Consider the following 21664-nt stretch of genomic DNA (forward strand, 5'->3'; position numbering starts at 1 on the left):
AATTCTCAAATGGTTTTGCAAATGTAACAAAAAGTAATGTTTATTCGTTGTAGCGAATACCTACCTTCATTTATATTTAAAAAAATATTTAAAAGTATTTATAAAATATTAAAAAAAATAGTATGCCACGATTCGTTCCAAAAAGTATATTAATTTAGTCATTTAAATTGAAGTAATTTTCACAAAGAAATAACCAGGTTAACTACAGATAGTATATAAAGTAATAAGATATATGAGTACAGGTTTTGTAAAATACAAACTTTTAGTATGATTTCACATCAAGCATAGATTGTTATAAGTATTTGGATTTGTTAAAGAATTATTTTAAAAACTTATTTTTTTAAACAAAAATAATGTAAAAAAAAAACTAGAAAACCGAAAAACGTTCAGCGGCCCACTGGACCGGAATGTGGTAAGCTGCGAGTTAAAATAATATGACTTTACAAAATTCCGTTCACTAAAAATTGAAAGAAGATCTTTGGATCGACGGAACATTTTGGCGAGTTCTTTTTCACGTGACGAGTTACGTAATTTCAAACCTTAAACATTGTCATCGCGACCACTTGAGATACGATTAACTCGCGACTAATCCATTCAATGGTCGAGCAAATTTTCGTATACGGAGCATATGTCGCGCGTGCTTGAGCAACAACCGGCGCGACCGGCGCGGCGCGGCGGCTCGAACAGGCGTTGATATGGAAAGATATATTAGAGGAACCCAGTTATCCGAACTACGGACGGCGGCAGGAAAGAGAACTGATACAATACCGCGCGAAAGGAACCGACCGATCGACGAGAAACCGCATTGGGCGCGACAGGTGGTCTTACATTGTAATACGTCGAATTGCAACAATGTATGATAATTATTGCCTCGCATGCAATAGGAAGGCGTAGAAAGGTAACGAACAGGAAGGGTTATTATCCGCCAATATTGTCCGCGAAATTGGAAGGTGGGGTAAGAGAGTCCTCTCGTCACGGAAGAGGGTTGCTTGTTGCTCAATCACACATGCCTGCTCGTTCGAAAGGAAGTTCGATTTTTTTTGTCGAGCACTTTTACCAGTGAATTGCAGAAAGTTCAATTGAAAAACAAATGTAAGACCGATAAAATGAAACTTGGATTTGATAAGTTATTCAACAATATGATATTTCACCATGTCTACTGCTCTTGGAAAAAAAGAATTAAGTTTAATTGTAGCATCATCAATGTCTCCATTACAGTCAATATATTCTTTATTTATTTCGCTATTTATTTTCTGTTATTCGGATATTGTTATCAGTTTTTTATAAATTAAATAAGACTAGAAATTGTTTAGACAGTTAAAGAGTTAAATTATTAAAACACTTAATAAATGTTTAGTGTGCGCGCAAAGTTACAGCGAATGACAAATATCATCGATGCGTGAGCCGCAAGCTCGCTGGCAGATGGTCTCGGTTTCCTCGAAAAAGCGTACGAAAGCTAATCATTCGGAAACGATGAAAGGCATCAGATAAAGAAATACGCGACGATACGGGGGGTGAAGAAGGGAGGTACGGGAGGAGGGAATAGAAAAGACAGAGAAACGATGTTTCTTGCAAAATCTTGCTGCACGCACGACCGCAAACCGGCACACGCGGTAAAGTGATGCGCGCGGCACGAGGTACCGCGACGGTTGCCCGCATTTTTATTTCTTCTTCGCCTTACCACCCTTCCTCCTCTTTCTTCTCCCTTCTCCCGCCGCTACTTACGTGCCGCGTGGACTCGACCGTTTTAGAGACGGTGCAAATAAAGCAGGTAAAAAAGACGAGAGAACGGCGAAGGAGGAGCGCGAACGAGGACGAGAGGAAGAGAGACAGGGAGAATGAAGTGAGGAGGACGTAGGTGCGACGGTGGAGGGAAATAGCGGGGTACAGCACGAGCCATTCGCCCCCTGCACCATCTGTTGCACCGTTGCATCGAAGACGTTGCGCCCAGGCTTCGCGCAGGGACACCATATGCTTACTGTAATACCGCGCCGATAGGTATTACAGGAGACCACGACGCTTTTATTGTTTTAAATATCTTACCTGTCGAGCGTAGTGATTAAGGTTCGCAGCGATCTCCAATGTATATATCTCCATTGCGCGTCTGCGACAGATAGAATATATTATACTGAACTCCAGTTCACGTTTGCAGTTGCCACCATAAACCGTCGTCGGTTATTAATAGAGATTTAACTTTTGTCCGTCATGAAAAATCTACTTAAATTCAAAAGATCAAGTTGTTTAGAATACTACAAAGTGCCCGGTGAATCGTATATTATGAGAATATAAAAAACCTGTGACCTCATTTTCGAAAAATCAGCTGTTCAGGCTTTTATCCTCGCCCGACACGACACCGCGGCAATCGTGCACGTTAACGGCAGAACGTAATGAATATTTATAAATGAAAAGATCGGTATCGTATCGTTCCACATAGAAACCATCGCTTCTTCGGCTGTCAATTACGCGCGTATGTAAGTTGTACTCCTTGACAGAATAAGATCCAATTTCACGCATTCTTATCTCTCTCTTAGCTCTCTTGTTAATTAGAAATTGGATAAATACGCACGTAGAAGAATTCTTATAACGCAATCAAAAGTTGCATCTTTTATTTAATTTTAATTTTTATATTATTATATTATTTCTTGTATTACTTAAAAAAATAATTACATATATTTTTACGGTGGCTTGGTCGAAAAGTAATCAAAACAGATAAATAAAAATCTGTAACGCAGATGTAATTAGGTAATTACAACTGGATGACGTCGTCTGCCCGTTCTCATAGAGATACTTAAGTACATATATTGGAAGCGGATCATCGTAGGTAATCTCACGAAATGAGTTCGTGAGATCGCATTCCTATTCGCGTCATGGAACGACGCGCGTCGAACATCAAAGGCGTCGCTGCTCGTTCCGTGGAACGGAACGGAGCACGTTGATAAACACGTATACGTGCACACGCACGAGTCTACGCACGAGCGAGTCCGAGGATAGCTTTTAACTTCCCTTCTTTCATTTCTTTCCCTCTCTTTTTTTTTCCCTTTTTTTTTACCTGAGCCACGTGGCGACGCGTGCTGACTCCAGGGGACAGTTGCGAGGGCTCATCGGCCGTCGCCTCGCTCGTCGTGTGTGATTCAGGGGCCAGGGAGCTACTTTTTTTAGGTGGAGGAGGTAGAGAGAAAGAGAGATGAGGAACATCGGCGCGTTGGAAAGAGGAAGAGCTACTTGTCAGCGAAAAGGTCCCGCGAGTTTCCGGCAAAACGAGATCGTCTCCTCCTTATCCCGTGAAGGTAGCTGGACATTCGGATCGCGGCCGTTGATCCACGTTGATCTTCGGGGAACACGATTCAGCCATATGGGCTTATCTTGTTAATCTTCTTTCCCTGCATCTTATTAACGCGCCGTCTCGAGTCTTTTTCTTTACGACGAATGTTGGATAATTAAGAACTCTCTTTTTTCTTTCTTGGTAAAAATATGTTCTAAAGTGACTAGGATATATAAGAATTTAAATTTCACAATTATAAATAACGCAGTGATTTTAAGCGGAACGTGTTCGACACGCCAAACCGGCTGAAACGAAAGGGGAAAGATATAAAATTGATGTTCCACGACCGAGCATCTGTCCCGTATATATCGGTTTTAAAATCGTACATCTAACCCCGTATAACCGGTCACGTGTTTCCTCCGATATTTTATAATACCATTCGGTATATTTGCTGTGGGTCGCGTACATGGGAACTCATAACAACGAAGATACTCACACTCTTTTTTATGTCAATCATGAAATACGATCTGTGTCCCCGATCATTCCTAAGTGCCAAACGTATCCTCTTTCTCTCCCGGGTCTTCCATGATTATAATACAACATTATATATATTAATTAATTATTTACTAATTCATTTGGAGAAGAGCATGTTCAAACAGCAGCATTTTTCATTATTATACTATTACATTTTTACTTTTCTTTTTGTCTTTATTGATTGCGTCCAAATGACTTTCAGTAAGACTGACGTCACGAGATAGGCAGTTCGAAAACCGTTCAATGACCGTTAGATGGAAAATCGTCGTACCGGAAACGTTTAACTTTATGTGGTTCTCCCCAATTAATCCCCGGAAAATCGAGTCTAGCCTCTCGAGGTGTGAAATTCCGTTAGCCACATGGCACGCGTGATGTGTATTTTACGTAAGCTATTCGAGAGACAAACACTCCGTGCTAATTTATTGCTATGCGATCTTTTCCTAAAAAATTTTTTTGGAATAATTCTAGTAGCTATCAAACTAATCATATAAGTATATCTATAATAATGCGATTTTTTAAAGAAAATTCTTTTAACTTTATGTGGTTCTCCCCAATTAATCCCCGGAAAATCGAGTCTAGCCCCTCGAGGTGTGAAATTCCGTTAGCCACATGGCACGCGTGATGTGTATTTTACGTAAGCTATTCGAGAGACAAACACTCCGTGCTAATTTATTGCTATGCGATCTTTTCCTAAAAAAATTTTTTGGAATAATTCTAGTAGCTATCAAACTAATTATATGAGTATATCTATAAAAATGCGATTTTTTTAAGAAAATTCTATCTTGCACGCGCGCACTGTAGAATGTTTTTCCGTTATTTAAACATGAGTCACTCTCGGGAGGATCTCGAATTCGAAAAATCGCAGGGAACAACAGACGCTGGCGATCGACACCGCTCCCGTATAGGGGTGGATTTAGTGATTAGCAATTAACTTTGACCCTCTTGCTGGCCGCTGATGTCCGAGCGAGTGCTTCTTCTTTTCGACTATTTTTTTCTACCCTCGATCCACCGGCCGCCGATTTCCGTTCGTCGGAAACGTCATGTGGCACATTAATTGGATCCGCGTGGAGAATAAAAGGAGGCTCCTACACAGCGAACTTAGAAACGGACCGTTCTCCATTGAGATATAAATAGCGACGGCATGACAGAGAGAGAGAGAGAGAGAGAGAGAGAGAGAGAGAGAGAGAGAGAGAGAGAGAGAGAGAGAGAGAGAGAGAGAGAGAGAGAGAGAGAGAGTGATTGACGCCGATAAACGGAATTTCAAAAGTTATAGCGAATATGTATTTCAACTTATATATATTGTAATTAAAATATAGAAATATTGCGTGAGTAATGTGTACGTGTGTGTTTGCGACGCTATAGAATTACCTATAATGTAATTGTATATTACTAATATACAATTAATAAATCAATAAATTAATTAATAGAATACAATAAATATAGATAGAATCAATAGAATTTTATGCCTAGCGCAACACGTTAATTAACATAAAATTATGTAATACAAGTCATCTATTTAACATTATCGGCTTAAGATCTATCAAATCCACTTTCTCTCAATGAATAATCATTATTAATATTTTCAGCAGATGCAACAAAATTATGTGCCGCCGTTTTGATACCATCCTTGTGTGCGTGTGTTTGTGTGTGTAAAAAACCTAGGTACTAAATAATATTTTACAAGTAAACGTAAATTTTACAAATATATTTAAGAAAAATATTATATTTTTAAATTACTTTGCTACGTTTTTAAAATTTATTTTTTAATTGTTCTACATTTTTTATACTTATATAAAAAAATAGAGTTTATTTCCTTGGTTGTTCTAAATTTCAAATAAAATGTAACTACTTATTTTTTGTTAACAAACGTTCGAAAATACCATATGTGTGTTAAAATGAAATTATTTGTAATCAAAATCACATTCTAATCAGAACTTTCTCGTGTCAATCGTTATCATTAATTTTTCAACGGTATACCGAACGATTGAAACCTTGGAAAGACATAACGGAGAGATGAATGCCACACACCGTGTTGAGGAAAAAGACAGAGAAAGTCGTCCGGTACCCCTTCACCTTCTCCGACGATGGCAGCGTGGTGACAAATTAAAATGGCTTAAGAGAAGCAGGTGATGCCAACTCGGTAGCTCATTTATCTTGTACGTTAGTCGGTTTTTAAATATTTGATAGAATTCTCGCGATATTGTAATAAATGTAATGCATATGTAATGAGACGTATATCACATCATTACGAAAGCGCCGTCTCTATCTCATCTTTTATCTCTCGTTTGTGGCATATCTTTAATAATTTATTTACTTGACATTTGACACTCTTAAATATGTTCTAGATAATAAAAGTATGTAATATAAAATAATAAATTAGAAGCAAAGAATAAATAATAAATTGTCTTTAAATCACAACGCTTCGTATTTTCGCTTTTGATTACATCACGTTCACATTACGATTTGAATTTATAACTAAAAAATAATTAAAATCAGTAGATCAGAAAGATTTGTGCTCCTTTCTCTCTTGATAAAATATGATTGTTTCATCTATATATGTCTACACAAAAATAAGCATAGATTTAATAACCCTCTAATTCACCTATCTTAATTAAATAACACATATGAAATGAAGTAATAAATGGCAATATAATAAAAATATATACATACGTAATATCGATACTAATTGTAAGTAAAAAAAAAATACCAATAAATTTTTCAATAGAAATATCTGGGAAATCGTTATTATCGCGTCAATGCAAGTACGGATTACTCTGGGAACCGAAGCAATCATCGACAGCATTGCCACAATAACAGTCGTCCAGATCGTCCGAAGATTCACCCGTGTTCGCGTTAGCAGAGGGTGAATCACCCCAGGGATTTGGGCGGTGTTTAGCACGCTCCAGCGAATCGAAGCGTCGCCGTGGTTGGAACGAGAAGTCCGAGCGGCAATACCACGTAAGTGGAAGAGGAACGGGGCCAGAGGTGGAGGACCAACGGTGCGTGACCCCCTCTAAAAGGGTCAAGTACCGGAAGTAGGCACCGAACGCAATGCCCCCCGAAAGCAGTGGGTCACGTGGATGAACAACAAATTAACCGGCGTCGAAGCATCGCGGCCCGTTCGCCCCACCAGCGGACGAAAACCTATCTACCCCTCTGATAGGCATCCCTGAACATCCCTCGGTTTGGCGTATTCTGGCCGCCGCCATATGCTGCGCAGGTGAAGAGAGACTGTCCAGGCTGACACCGACGAAACGACTCCGCTGTATTATCGTAGTTCTTAGATACAGCTTCGAAATGACGATACCCGCGTGATACACGGTGGTTCCTAATAATACTGACGAATTTCATGTATGAGTTGTTTGCTGAATTTGCGATAAGTTTCTTCCTAGAGACAAGATTTGATTAAATATTGTCTTTTTTATTTTTATAGTTTTCTATATTAAATATCTGGATGCAATTATATATATATATATATATATATATATATATATATATATAATTAAAATTGAAATTGTGCTGCACAGTCCATACAAGGTCGAAGAAAAGCAAGATAGGAAGATTATAGTCTTTGATTTAATATTTTAATTTTTAAATCAAGGCAACATTTTTAATTTCAAATATATTTCACGTTGTGCGTGATTGGTGACTTTTTTTAAATAAATGAACGCGCGCGCGAAACTAATTTTTTTATTATATACATTAAGGTGTTTGACTAGGAAAAAGAATCACATAGAACAACGAAGGTTAAAGTGATATGAAAGAGAATTTACATAATTGCCGATCAGAGTGATCCATACACCTCGTTTACGTTACATATCTTTATTTACCAATTCCAATGGAACCATTAATTCAGTCCTGTCGTATCCCTGTCCCGTCCCGATAATACTAAATGCCCGCTTCTGTATGCACGGATCTGTCTGTGTTTCCCTATCACATCTACAAGGGAACTGCTCGAAGATAAATTTCTATATATACGTTAGCATTAGGAGGCGTGTGGTGGATTGTGCGGCATCGCGGGAAGTTTAATTTGGACGGCTTTGTTCCAGCAGTTGATACAGCTGCGGAGAACGAGCTCCGTGCGATTAGATCAAGGATTACGTCTGAAAGGAGATGAAAATTTCTGTTCGGTCGCGGCCGGAATGTATACATGCGATCGGATGGCGCAACGACTCTCTCGTTTACGTGCTCTTTAACAAATCGCATCAAATCCTCACAAAAGAGTAAACGCGAGACACCGCGACGACAATCGAAACGCGGAAACCTATTTGTAATCCAGGTCCATTCGACCGACGACGACGTGTTCCGGTTCTTATATGCAAATAATGAACCCACATCCACGTCGTTGCTATGGGCTTCGTGTACATACGTGTGACGAGGCCACAGCACGATAATATTGAGTGAAAAAGAAATACATGGCGCTTCATTAAGGCAGGTGCATATTAACCGATATTTAAATACTTTTAAAACGTCAGAGATTTTCAATAAACGTGGAATGCAACCAACTCGATTAATTCTTATCATACGTATACATTCAACAAAAGCATATCGTATGCACAATGTTCGAATGCATATAGAAAACGGCAATAGAATATTAATATAACGTCGAAGTGTCGGTGGTCTTTTAATTAGCATATCTTCTGCGTTAATGAATTCATCGGAATTCATGATTTTATATAAGTGCGGAGGAAAGACGTGAGATATCGAATGATACTTTAATTTACAAAAATCATACTCGATAGTTATTTAAAGAGAAATGCCAATACGAATTAATATCGTTCTTATTCAAGGGAACGTTTGGAACTGTTCCTCATCGATTTTGATAAGTTTTGGATATGTTGTAGAGTAGCGAAAAATAATAAACTTTTGAATGATATTAATGTATAATTAGTATTTTTTAAGTACTAACCATAATTTTTAAAATGTAATGCAGTTTTTCTACAGAAAATTCGTTTTACAGCAAATATTTTCTAATAAACAAATAGTAATTGTAAACAATAGAAGTCTTTTTTATCGATGTTTTTGAGAGAAAGGAGAAGCTTGATAGAGAGATAGAGAGAGAGGGAGGAGCTCATTTTCATCGAAATTCTACATTCTTATATTTCTATGCTTTGCAGGCTCACATTGCGTTTCTTACTTTTTTCATTATTCGCTGTAGCATCTCGCATATGCACTTTTTTTCTCTTACTTTGCGGATATAGTAAGGCGATAGAGTAAATGAGAATACAGTAACATACGCAGTCTTACGCTATAGCTGCGCTCTGAGTAAGAATAACCGAAACAAAACCGTACAACTGTTAAACAAAAAGAACTGTTTCTAACCGACAACCTAATACTGCTATTGACCGTGACCGCGACTATCTGATCTGAGCGCTCGCTCTCTCGGAGCGAGTACCGTTTCGTTTCGATTATTCTTACTTATTGTCAGAGCGCAGCTAGCTAAGGGCCAGCGCACGAACATTGCCGTAGCGTTTTACGCCTTATGTGAGAATCTTGCGTTACGCGACACACAAGCCAATCTTACGGCAACGCACAAAGAAGAACGTAACGTTAACATATGACTAATTACGTTACGTTCTTCTTTGTGCATTGCCGTAAGATTGGGTTGCGTGTCGCGTAACGCAAGATTCTCACGTAAGGCATAAGAACGCTACGGCAATGTTCGTGCGCTGGCTCTAAGACTGCATGCGTATATCAGTGTATTTTCATTGCCCCCGTACAGTATTATATTTATTAAATATAGGTACTTATATATATATATATATATATATATATATATATATATATATATATATATAAGTACCTATATTTAATAAATATAATACTGTACGGGGGCAATGAAAATACACTGATATACGCATGCAGTCTTAAAGCCAGCGCACGAACATTGCCGTAGCGTTCTTATATATATATATATATATATATATATATATATATATTCGTATACACTCTATCGTTTTATCACGTTTTCACAGTAAGAAAAGAAAAATCTGCATGCGAGATGTTATATAACAAACATTGAAAAAGGTAGGAAACGTAGCGTAAACTTACAAGGTAAAATGCTATAAAACTGGTGAAGGTGAATTTGCCTGAAATTGAATTATAAAAATGTGGAATTTTGATAAAAATAAATACAGATAAAGTTTGAAGCGTTTATAAAAAAAAATTTTTTTTTTAATTGCCTTAATTTAAAAAAAGTTAAAAATATATATTTATTTATTTATATGAAAAACTATAAAATTATAACAGAAAACCAATGCAAAAGCAATAAACAAAAGATAACAAAAGATAAAAAAAAGAGCAGAATAAAATCTTCACGAAAACACTGATTCCTGTAATTTGTGGTGAAATGTACAAGTGTAAAAACAATCTCGAATATTCTTGACTGTAAGAATAAAATAGTTTGTTAATAGTCGAGGCCCAAAAGTGCTCGGTTAAGCTTTTTAATATCCTTAGTAGTAAGTATGCATATATATAATAACGACTTGTAAATAAAATATTTCTAACGACTGTTCCTGAGTTTTGTGCCAAAAAATGTACAAGTGCACACACACACACAGACATTCTCCAAGATTTATTACGTTAAAAGAACAGTATTTTAATTTTATAGTTTTACATATAAGTACATATATTTCTTTCTATAATTTCTTTTAATTAAAACAAATTTTTTATTTTTGCTTCCCAGAACGCTCCAAACTTCAACTACATCTTTTACCAGTGACTCTGTCACTTTTGAGAGTATAGATTGATAAATGGTAATGGCTTTAAAAACGATCGGGGTCTTCCGATCTTTGATCCAGGTGGTCCCGCAAGCAAGACTCGCCGCAAGTTCCGTTTTGAAAGAACGGTGCCGAAAAAGTGTCTCGGACTCGATCCGGGATAATTGGGCGAACCTCGCTTTCCTCTCTGTAATAATCGGCGCATTTAGTAGTGACGTAAGCAAAGGCAGATGGCCCGTGCTTGTGTCATCGCGGGGCACCCGATGAAGGAAATTAGTCTGCTTTTCACCGAGTGTGCCAGATTACCAACGCGCGCGTCACTCATATCACGTTTCTACAGCAGACCGCATACATTTTGCTTTACGTTTCTTCATACGCAACGATGCATACGTTACAAAATATTACGTAAAACTTGCACGGAGTGTACCATGAGCTTTCAATCGTATGCAATGATTTCATAGAAATATTTAATTATACCCTACAATATTTCGTTAATTGATGGACAGTATAATAATTCTCAATAATGAACCAAACGGACTTACGTGTCCTATTTAAATGTAAGATAATCTGTCTTGTTTGACTTTCGTGTGAGAGTGACGTTATATACTCGCAGAAGGCAGCCATCGAATGTTACAACTATAAAATACGAATTGTTGCCGATGAGACTCATAGTGTTCGTTTAAAGGCACTTTCTGCGGGACCGCAACGGAAAAATATGTACGAATACGTACTGCACAGGTGGTACTGCAAAAGAACCACCTGCATTTATCGCGGCTATGTACCGTGCGAATGCATATGTTCCTTCGTAATAATACAATAATAAATATTACAAGTTTAATTGATTTGCATCTAATTTAATATTACGTAACATAGAGCAGTTGTTTACTTGACAAAAAAGCCGTTATTGTTTGGTTTGAATAAAAAAATTGTCTATTTTTCGTTCAACATAATTTTATATTTGCAAAATGCATTATTATCATTTTCAACGTAATAACGCTTGTAATTTAATCGCCTGATAATTATTGTGTAAAATTCATTTCAATATTATTAAAGTTTGGTAGTACGCATGTCGAGAAGCCAATTAATCTCGTTAAAATAAGAATATTATTTAATGGAATTGTTGCTGTGGTTACGGAAGTATCCAAGTGTCGAGAAATCTTTCGGCTGCCAAGAAGAGAAGTTCGGAAATCATAATAACATACTCTCGAACCTTTATGCACTTTACGATCGGAGAAGGCGGCGCGGCGGCAGCAATCTCCTTTAATATATAATCTTCGGCATTACCGTTTCGTCGAGCCCGAAAAATGGACCGACGCGATGCGCTTAAAAATCCCCATATGGAAACTTGAACGAAATTCGCACGCATTGATACCCAAAGTGCGTGCTTGATCTAAATAAAATTCGCTTCCAACTTACTGCTGCCAATAGTATATCAAGTTATCATAACTCGACAACGCACATTAAATTCTTTACCATAAACTCTAATATATTTTGACGTATAACTAATATAATAAATACAACAATAGATTGTTATCGTTATACGTACAAAGATAATGATCTCTTCTCAAATATGCAAATTTAATATCAATCCTGAATTAACGCCTGTATGATAATTATAATATTATTTCTAAAATGTAGACTATTGAAGACATAAATTTTTGTCGTGTATTAAGTCGACGCGAGACAATTCTAAATTTGAAATACATTTGTGTGACACAGTCCAGTTCGCCAATCGTTTTTGCTAAAATTTAACGAGCCTTCTGAGATATTAAATTGAAAGAGTTTAATATGAAATACATGATCGCGCGATTGTTATTGGATGAATCTGACCGTCGCGCTGCCTTTTTACATGCACCCGCGCAGTCGGATTGGCGCGTAAAATTATCCCGAGCATAAAAAGACTTTGGCTCGGTTAATATCCCTCGGCTAATTAAGCGGGAAAAGGTTTATTTGGTATTAAACGCAATGAGCAAGTGGCAAGAAGAGGAAAAAACTTTAAAATGTGGGTATTGAATTCACGAGCAATGTATGCATAATCTTCATATACAAACGAGCACATGTATATATAGAGCTGAGATATAAGCAATTATTCGATTTATAACACACTTTTTTTTTCACTAAAATAATTCCTCAAAAATTCACATAAAAATTTACACATGCACAACTTTCTTCCGGCCAAATTAAATTCGTATTGCAAGTGTATAAAGTATAATTAATATTATATAAAAAGTACTGCAGGTCCGAAAATGAGCCGAATAATTTAATGTGGCGATCATTTTGATTCGATAATTGATATTTTACACTTCGATAACGCGTAAAATAATTTACGAGATATTTATAATTATATTTGTAATTAATTTCCTCAGTAAATGATTTCTGAAAGGGGCTTTGGAGTAATAAAGATAACATTGAAACAAGTGCATGTCGAGTCGCGAAGGGATTATTTCGAAGAAGATTAGTCCACAATTATAATAAGTTTATTAATGTAAAAATCCGGATTAAAGTTTGCACATTTCTTGAACAGATTTCTTTGTTCGCAAGAAATACGAATATAACGTCGCACAATAACACTACGTCGTATTATTCCCTTAACTGCAACCCATTTTCTATATTTACTTCTTGCATTAGCTCTTCATCTTAGGTTAAATGTTTCTTCTCTACAACTAGCGGCACGACCTAAAGGGATAAAAATCTCATCGAAATTCCGACCTTCGGAAAATTAAGATCTTGTAAAATTTCGATAAATTTCTGAGCCCAGTCGCTCTGCAAATGATTAATAAAACCGATTCTTGAGCGCCATTAAACCGGTTTCATTTCAAACGCACTCGCGTTACCCCAATGACTCCGCGAGACCCAGTTTCGTGAAGCTCGTGCCGCGCGAGTTCGCGTCACCCACTTCCGCCGGCTGATCAGATATACGCAGCGGCGAGGAAAACCGGCGGTGCCCTTCGTCCGCGCAGGTTGCATCCGCGATGGACGGTACGCGTGTACCTGTTACGCACATACATGACGTGTGCGTACGTGCGTGCACACCGCGATGAGAGATCGTCGTCGTCTGGAAATTGCGGAGGCAACCCTCGACGTGCGCGCCTAAAAAACTGGGCCAAGTGTATGATAATAAATAATCCGCGCTTACCCGATCCGGTTTAAACGCATGGTATTCTTCGTCTTCGACCCGCAAACGACGCGTATGTCGTTGCATCTATACATCTATAACGTTTTCAAAATTGCGGTAAATCCATCAATCTGCAGCTTCCCTAGCTGGATCTACAAATTAAAACTCTAAGCGCTACAAAAATCTTAACAAACCAGATAAATACATATGATTGAGAGACGTTCATGAGTTGATTTGTGAAGACAATCTTGGAATATTATGTAAATATGCTTAAAAAAAAATTTATTAAAAATATTTTAATAATCGCTTAACAATTTATGGAAGCTCGCAATGTGCTTATTTGCACATATATAAATCCATGTGCGCGCAATGTGCACGTATGATTCGATATGCGCGCATGATGCACGAATATCTTCAGCTGTCTCCCTATTTAACCGCGTCTCAAGAGAAAGGAAGACCTTCGGTGGAGAGAAAGAAAAAGGGTAACGTTAGTAAGACTCCGTTCTCTGCACGACACTTATTTTTATGCCCACTCATTTGCACCCGCTTATGGCCGGGCACGTGCTACCCGGATCGATAAAGAATAGTCTGCATTGTGTTGTACTCATGCACCCCGTAAATACGTTTTGTGCACATCGGACAATTCCTCCATTATTATCTCGTGTCTTTAATTAGAAATAAGTCTATATTTTATCGCAATGTAATTAAAACATTTCTATTGTTTTGAGCTTCAAAATATAGAGGAATTAAGCATTTTTTACGATGTAAATACAGTTCACATTGTTTAAAGCAAGTATATTGAAAGTGGTATAAAAATATCATATTGGTATTTTTCAACTTTAAGTATATAACAATAATAAAATTATTTTTGTTTTTAATTTTTGATGTAAGCTGTTTTCTTGATAATTTCTCCAAAGTTTTCATTAAATTTAGGCGTCTCGATATTTTTTATATAAAAACTATAACGAAAATAATTGAAACAAACAACCTAAAAATCGATAATTAAAAATTAAAGATTTATACAAGAAGATATATAAAGAATACGAGATCGATTTTTAAAAGAAAGAACAGATACAATGTGTGTGACGGGTACGCTCCCTGATGATCGCGTGGCGGCCTTCTTTCACTTCATACCGTGGATTATAAACCGCCGGAGGGTACCGCGTTTAGCCACGAAAACTGCAATAATGTAAGCTTAAGACTCAAACCCATGCATGTAGCGGTACGACGCATCGCAAATTTAAAATTACGCTGACAACTCACTCCGATAAGCATCATTGGAATGAAGCAATAAATTGGCCATCGGCAAAAAACCGATCGATAAACCGCATAAACCATAAATTAATGATCTTCAGGGAAAAACGACGCGTAAAATTATAATTTTATTCCTGAAAAATATATCCTGGGTAAATATTGCCGAAGACACGACTGGCCACATCGTCTGTTTGTGATACTGAATACTGATTTGCATCGCAGAATGCAGATAAAGTTTAGAGCGTTCATAAAAAAAAACATTAAAAAATTACCTTAATTAAAAAAATTATAAATATATATATATATATGTATATATATATTTTTTTTTAAATATTATATATATATATATATATACATATATATATTTGTATAAAACACTATAAAATTATAACAAAAGAACAAATTTAAAAGTAATAAATAAATACAAAAGATAAAAAAGGAAGCAGGATAAAATTTTTACAAAAACGTTGATTCCTGTGATTTGTAATAAAACGACTGTTCCTGCGTTTGTGCCAAAATGTACATATGCGAGGACATGCATTCTCCAAGATTTATTACGTTAATAGAAACAAAGGTTATTTGTATTAATTATTATGTCATATGTTTCTTTGTATAATTCTTTTTGATTAGGAAAGTTCCTCGAGATATTTACGATCATGCTCGTGTTGGAAGAAGAGCATTTTTGCATAACGTTTTCGCATTTCTGATGGAGAACGATATACGCTATATGTATGATAGGGATGCGCTGTATCTTTAATCAAATAAAGAGACAAAGAAGAGAGAAACAGCAAAGCCTGATGACTCGGGCTTTTCCAGGCTAAAAGAACGTCGAACAGCTGGCGCAAGGTGCCCCCTTTCTGCGTTCCTGCCGAAAGTCCGTTCAAGTCCGCTTGCTGGACGCAACCTTGCGGTATTTCCTTCACAGGCACGTGCCAATTGAACCCCTCTGAATTCACCGAGCGTAAAAACTTCGAAATTCGTCACCTAAATAGTTGGCGAGTAAGGCTGCGTTCGGAAACGTCACCCGAGTGCACATGAGTATACTCCCTTCTCTTTTTATCTCAGCGAGTTAGAAGAGGAGAAGGGAGTATACCCGGCGTGTGTACCCGGGTGACGTTTCCGAACGCAGGCTAAGCGTTATGATGTCTCGGTAAGCTGACGCCAGTTCTTGATATCTATCTTTCTCAAAGTCGATAGACGTTTTATTCCTACTTCATCTATAATACCTCGACGAAATATACATTTCTTTTTTCGTGTTGTATATAACACGATTGTGAATCAATAATATATTTGTAATAATATGAAAATTACATGTAATTATTTGTAATAATATGTGAATAATATGTGAATAACCAAGCTCACGTACAGCTTTTGATGATTATTATTTCGTATCAAATTTCAAAGTAGAGGATTCTAGGCAGAAAATCTATGTATGTATGTATCATAATTAGAACTTCAAGTTGGATAAATTTGATCCAAAAATTTAAAAAATACCAGATAAACAAAATAAGTTAAAAGAAGAATTGCACTATGTAAAATTTCAGTGATTTTCCCAATTTCCAAGAATTACAATTTAAAAAATTCGGGATTTTAAGTCACAAAAATCAATCTCGAAAATTAATAATTGGCTGATGCAGTCCACTTGACGCTACAAATGCTATGAAGCGTTCCTTCTTCTGCTTCTTTCTTCAGTTTCTTCATTCAAAGAAAAGATCGAGAAGAGGAATGCTTCGAGGCATTTGTAGCGTCAAGTGGACCGCAGCAAAGTATCGAAGAGAATATAATCGGTAAGAAAGTTACATTATATAAAATTCTACGAATTTTCCAGGATTTCCAAGAATTGCAGTTCCAAGAATTAGAGATTTCAAATCACGAAATAAAAATTAAAAAATCTTAAAAATCGACAGGAAAATATAGGTAATTGGAAGGAGCTAGGTCGCACTGTTTAAAATTTCAAGAAACACGATATCGAATTCTAAATTAATATTCCTAGAATTTTAAGTTTGGATCGCAAAAATACAAATTCTTGAAAATTGGCAATGTATAATTAACAGTACGTAACATACATAGAATTAGGTACAAGATAAAACAAACAATAACTTCAAGTGTTTTAATTCCGAAAATCAGAAGTTTATTATTTCTTTTTTTATAAACGACACTATATAATATGATTATTATAATAAATTATGTAAATACTACAATTAACATATCGATTTGTCAAGTATTTTCAGCTCATGTTCTTCTTAATTCTTCTTTTTATTGAAAAAAACGGCATTGGCAGAGCCATCTGACCAGCTTTGTTAGTACAAACTTGTTTGCAAACTCGCCGATAAACAATGGTAACGCTATGCTTCCTATAAAAAATTAATTTTTGATACAAAAAAGCCTCTACTAAATTAATAGTCTAAATTAATAAATTAATACAAAAAATATTTTAGAAAGTACTAGCAAAAATATAAATACTACGATATCATGCGAGCAATTCGTGAACAAAAATGTTTATTACTTATTGTTAGTTAGTAATTTACTTTCAGCAGAAAACATAAATTACTATATTATCCGACGAGACTGTGGTAATACGTAGTTCCAGCAATTCTGTTGCATACCTTGTGCTCGCAAATGTCGCTCTTCATGATTGAAAAGTTGTATACATACACGTGTGTACTGTTCTTTTTCTAAAAAGCCGAAAACTTTACGGAAAAATATACACGATATGATATTAAATTTGTGTAGCAGAGTTTACAAGTTTATTTTACGGTTTATATCGTAGCAAGTTTTCTTTCACAGGCAACATTAAAATCGAGTCTGTTAGAAAATAACCAACTAGCCTGTCCTGTGTGTTTGTCTCACGAATATTATAAAATATGAATCTCCTCCCGAAAACGCACGAGGAATTCAGTCACGCGGAATACTGGAACACGTTCTTTAAAAAGCGTGGCAAGAAAACGTTCGAATGGTAAAAATTCTACAGTTATGTTAACATTTTTTTTTTGTATACAACTTGCTGTTCACTATTCTGTCTGACTTCAGGTACGGTGAATATCCAGAATTGTGCGAAATACTTGTGAAATATATCAAAATAAAGGATGATATTCTGATCGTTGGTTGTGGAAATTCTACGTTAAGCATGTCTTTGTACGACGTTGGCTACAGGTATAACTTGTATATATCTTTCACAACGAGCTATTATGATAGATAGCTTGCTAAGTTTCTAACGTACAGTCGGCATTCTTATGGAAAAATAAATCTCAAGGTTGAACTTACAGAAATATCATTAATATCGATATATCGCATATTGTCATAAAACAAATGCGCGATATAAATAATGGCACGAGACCGGATCTGATATATGAACATATGGATGCCACGCAAATGACATATCCCGATGAGAAATTTAGCGTGGTTCTCGACAAAGGTACGCTGGATGCTCTAATGCCAGATACCAAAGAGACAACGATATCTATAATTGATAGATATTTCAAGGTGAGTTTCTGATTACTAGAAAAGTCACTATAAAAGTTTCCTTTTCAATAAACTATAGAATTGGCTACAATTTATTTTAGGAAATCACACGAGTGTTACGGAATGGAGGCAGGTACATTTGCATATCATTGCTACAAGAGCACATTCTGCGTAAGCTTTTGTCGTACTTTCCTGCTTCGGGTTTTATGTTCCGCATAGTACGATGCCACGAGGCCGAGTCGAAAGCACGTGTGGAGGAAGGCAGTTCAGTTCCAGTCTTCGTGATTGTTGCTACAAAATTCACCAAGTTATCCCAGACTGTACGTTGCGGCAAAAGATGACTAGAATTCTTGCAGCCTTGTAATCTTAAAGCCTGAACACAATACAAAGATACAGGCAATGGAAACAGGGAATAAAACAGGCAACAGAAATAATCTCATTTCAACTCACCAAAAACTGTGTATTAATGCAATGGAATATGAAATAAGCAATAGGAACAGAATTTTCGACACGTTGAATTTCTATTCTCTGTTGCCTGTATCTGAACACAATCAGTAATTCAGTTTTATTATAAAATGAAATGTGGTTATTCTGACGAAAAATTGTCAGTTTTTATTCGATCACCACCTTTCGGAAGGTAATCTACTGAAAATATATTGTCACGTGAATTACTCTGTTTTTAAAGAGGAAATGGGCAAAAAGTCAGGCAGTCAATTTTATTCTCTAATACAGTTTTAAAATTTATCGTCAATCTTGGATTTCTTCCATACTGTTGCTAGGCTTCGAACAAGCCCTATGTTTCATAAATCTCGAATTTCTGAAAAATTAAAGGACAATATTGGAGAATAAAATTTAGTCTGACTTTTTTGCCCAACTCCCACAACAGCCACTGTCCAACTCCCAACCTGAGGTTGGAGACCAGTTTCCTCTTTAAATACAGAGAGGTTCATGTGGCAATATACTCTAGGTGCCATCACCTTCCCAGAGGTGGCGATTGAATAAAAACTGACAATTTTTGGTCGGATTTGAACTTGAACCTCTGACTCTCGTTCAGGTTTATTAAATCATTGTACATTTCTCTGCCACAATCGCCACAACAGATTATACGTATATATTTTTGCTCTTAGTACGCTTCTCTGTTAAGCCTATAATAACCACATTTCAACTTATAATAAAACTGAATTACTGTGATTGTTCAGATACAGGCAACAGAGAATAGAAATCCAACGCGTCGGAAAATTTTGTTTCTATTGCCTATTTCATATTCTATTGGCACAGTTTGATACACAGTTTTCGGGTTAATACACATTAAGTTAAAATGGGGTTCTACTGCCTGTCTCATTTCCTGTTCCTATTATCTGTGCATTCGTATATTGTGTTCAGGCCTTTAAGACTTAGCCGGGTAAGCAAGTTTGTCGAAACTTATTTTTTAGATTGTAATCCCAATAGGTTCTCGAGATAGCTCTGGTCGATGGTCCACCTGAGCGAGTGTCTACGACGGATGACATTGTATCCGTAATATTGTCTGTACAACAATCGGCATTGGTGTGCAATAGTCTTTATAAGAGAAGCGTCGCCGATGTGGGAGAAGTATCGTTGGATTTACATCGTCCGGGCGATAAGCATCCACGATACACCGTCTACGTTCTCGATCAACCGCGCACACGGACAAGGACATACGCGGCTTTCATTGTCCCGCAAGGAAAGTACGTTCGATTTCTATAGTTAAATAGAAACTTGCTACCAAGTTGCTACAAATGACAAGACTATATGCTTCATTATTTTTCGATTTAACAGAGAAACGGATTGGTTGTTCAGTACAAAAGAAGGACGACAACAGGTTCTGAAAAGCGCGCAGCGAGATAGACTCGCCATTGTCACCTTATGCAGAGAACACAAATTTGAAAGTTGGGATACTGTGAAAGCAGAGTTAGAAGATTGCGTTCGGAATTTAGCACCGGCTGGCTTGTGCGGCAAGAATGATATTCCCTTCTTGTCTTTGGGTTCTGATGTTGGCGTTCGAAACGTTTGCTACGAAGGAAAGAGCGATATCAGCGGGCCGTTTGTTATCGAAGAAGTGGAGAAGGATGGCCACGAGTTCAGGCGACTCTTGTTCTTGAACAATCCATATGTCATTCAGAGTGAAGCCAGACTGAAGGAAGGTACTAACTTGTAATAAATTTGGAAATTCTATGATAATGACACAATGATTGCACGCAATTGCGACTGATAAATATCTATATAATTGTGATGACAATTATTTTTAGCAAAATCTAGACGTGGCAAAACGAAGAAAATTGCCGATCCCGGATTCTTAGCTTGTGAACATCATATACATATGAGCGCTGGCGTAAATGCGGTAATTGATACGAAGGAACAGGAAGAAATTATGATTGTAGGACTTGGAGGTGGTGGTCTTTGCATGTTCTTACATCAATGTTTTCCCAAAGTATGTATCTTCAGATAACATTCATTATTACTGTGTCGTCGAACATTACATACCTAAATCTTTTTTCTAATATAAATCGAAATTGTTTTTCAGTTAAAAATTACTGCAGTCGAAATTGACAGTGCAATGCTAAAGGTGGCTACCGAATACTTCAATCTCGTTCTTGATGAGCGAATGAAAGTGGAGATCGCGGATGGAATTCGATATATTAAAAACGTTGCAGCATCCGAGACGAAGTATAAGGCGATACTTTTTGATATTGATAGCAAAGACACTACTATTGGAATGAGTTGTCCGCCGAAACAATTTCTCGAAATGTCAGTACTGAAAGCAGTCGCGGCGTGTTTAACGAAGAACGGTCTTTTTATCTTGAATTTAGTCAGTAGAGATAAAAATTTGAAAGAGAAAGCCAAGGATGATCTGAAATCGGTATTCCAGTCGGTCACTTGCCATGCTATTCAAGATGAAATAAACGAAATCGTTATGTGTTTTGTCGAAAAACACAACCCGAAAGAATTGAAAAACAGACTTAGACTCGCCGTCGTTGACTTGAACAAGCAAGCGACCGCAAGAAAATTATCCTCTTTCAAGGAATCATTTGATGTCTCTACATTTTTAGAAAGTTTATCTGTGGAATCCTAATCGCTTTGTACAAATGTATTTATCGTGATTTAACATATATATATATTCCAAAACATCTCATTAATGTGCATTGTGCATTTATCAATGTAAATATTTTTTATAATATTAAAAAATATATTTGTATGTGTCACATATGTGTGCATAAAAATTCACAATCTAATAATATAAGGTGTAATCAAATGAAAAGGTAACGAAGCCTGTAATGAAAAGGTAAATTTTGTTACACA

General features: G+C 36.5%; 1 protein-coding gene across 1 annotated transcript; it reads left to right on the forward strand.

Moving 5' to 3' along the window:
• The first annotated feature begins 17511 nt into the window (after positions 1-17511).
• On the forward strand, positions 17512-21554 carry LOC143903291 (eEF1A lysine and N-terminal methyltransferase homolog). The gene is made up of 8 exons (XM_077416782.1): positions 17512-17840; positions 17915-18037; positions 18151-18367; positions 18448-18666; positions 19796-20052; positions 20144-20508; positions 20614-20795; positions 20889-21554. The coding sequence occupies exons 1-8, from the start codon at positions 17749-17751 to the stop codon at positions 21435-21437; spliced, it is 2004 nt and encodes a 667-aa protein (XP_077272908.1). The 5' UTR covers positions 17512-17748; the 3' UTR covers positions 21438-21554.
• Positions 21555-21664: the final 110 nt, after the last annotated feature.

This window comes from Temnothorax americanus, unplaced genomic scaffold (assembly GCF_048541705.1).
Source record: "Temnothorax americanus isolate GAGA-0224 unplaced genomic scaffold, ASM4854170v1 Scaffold45, whole genome shotgun sequence".
Taxonomy (NCBI): Eukaryota; Metazoa; Arthropoda; class Insecta; order Hymenoptera; family Formicidae; genus Temnothorax; species Temnothorax americanus.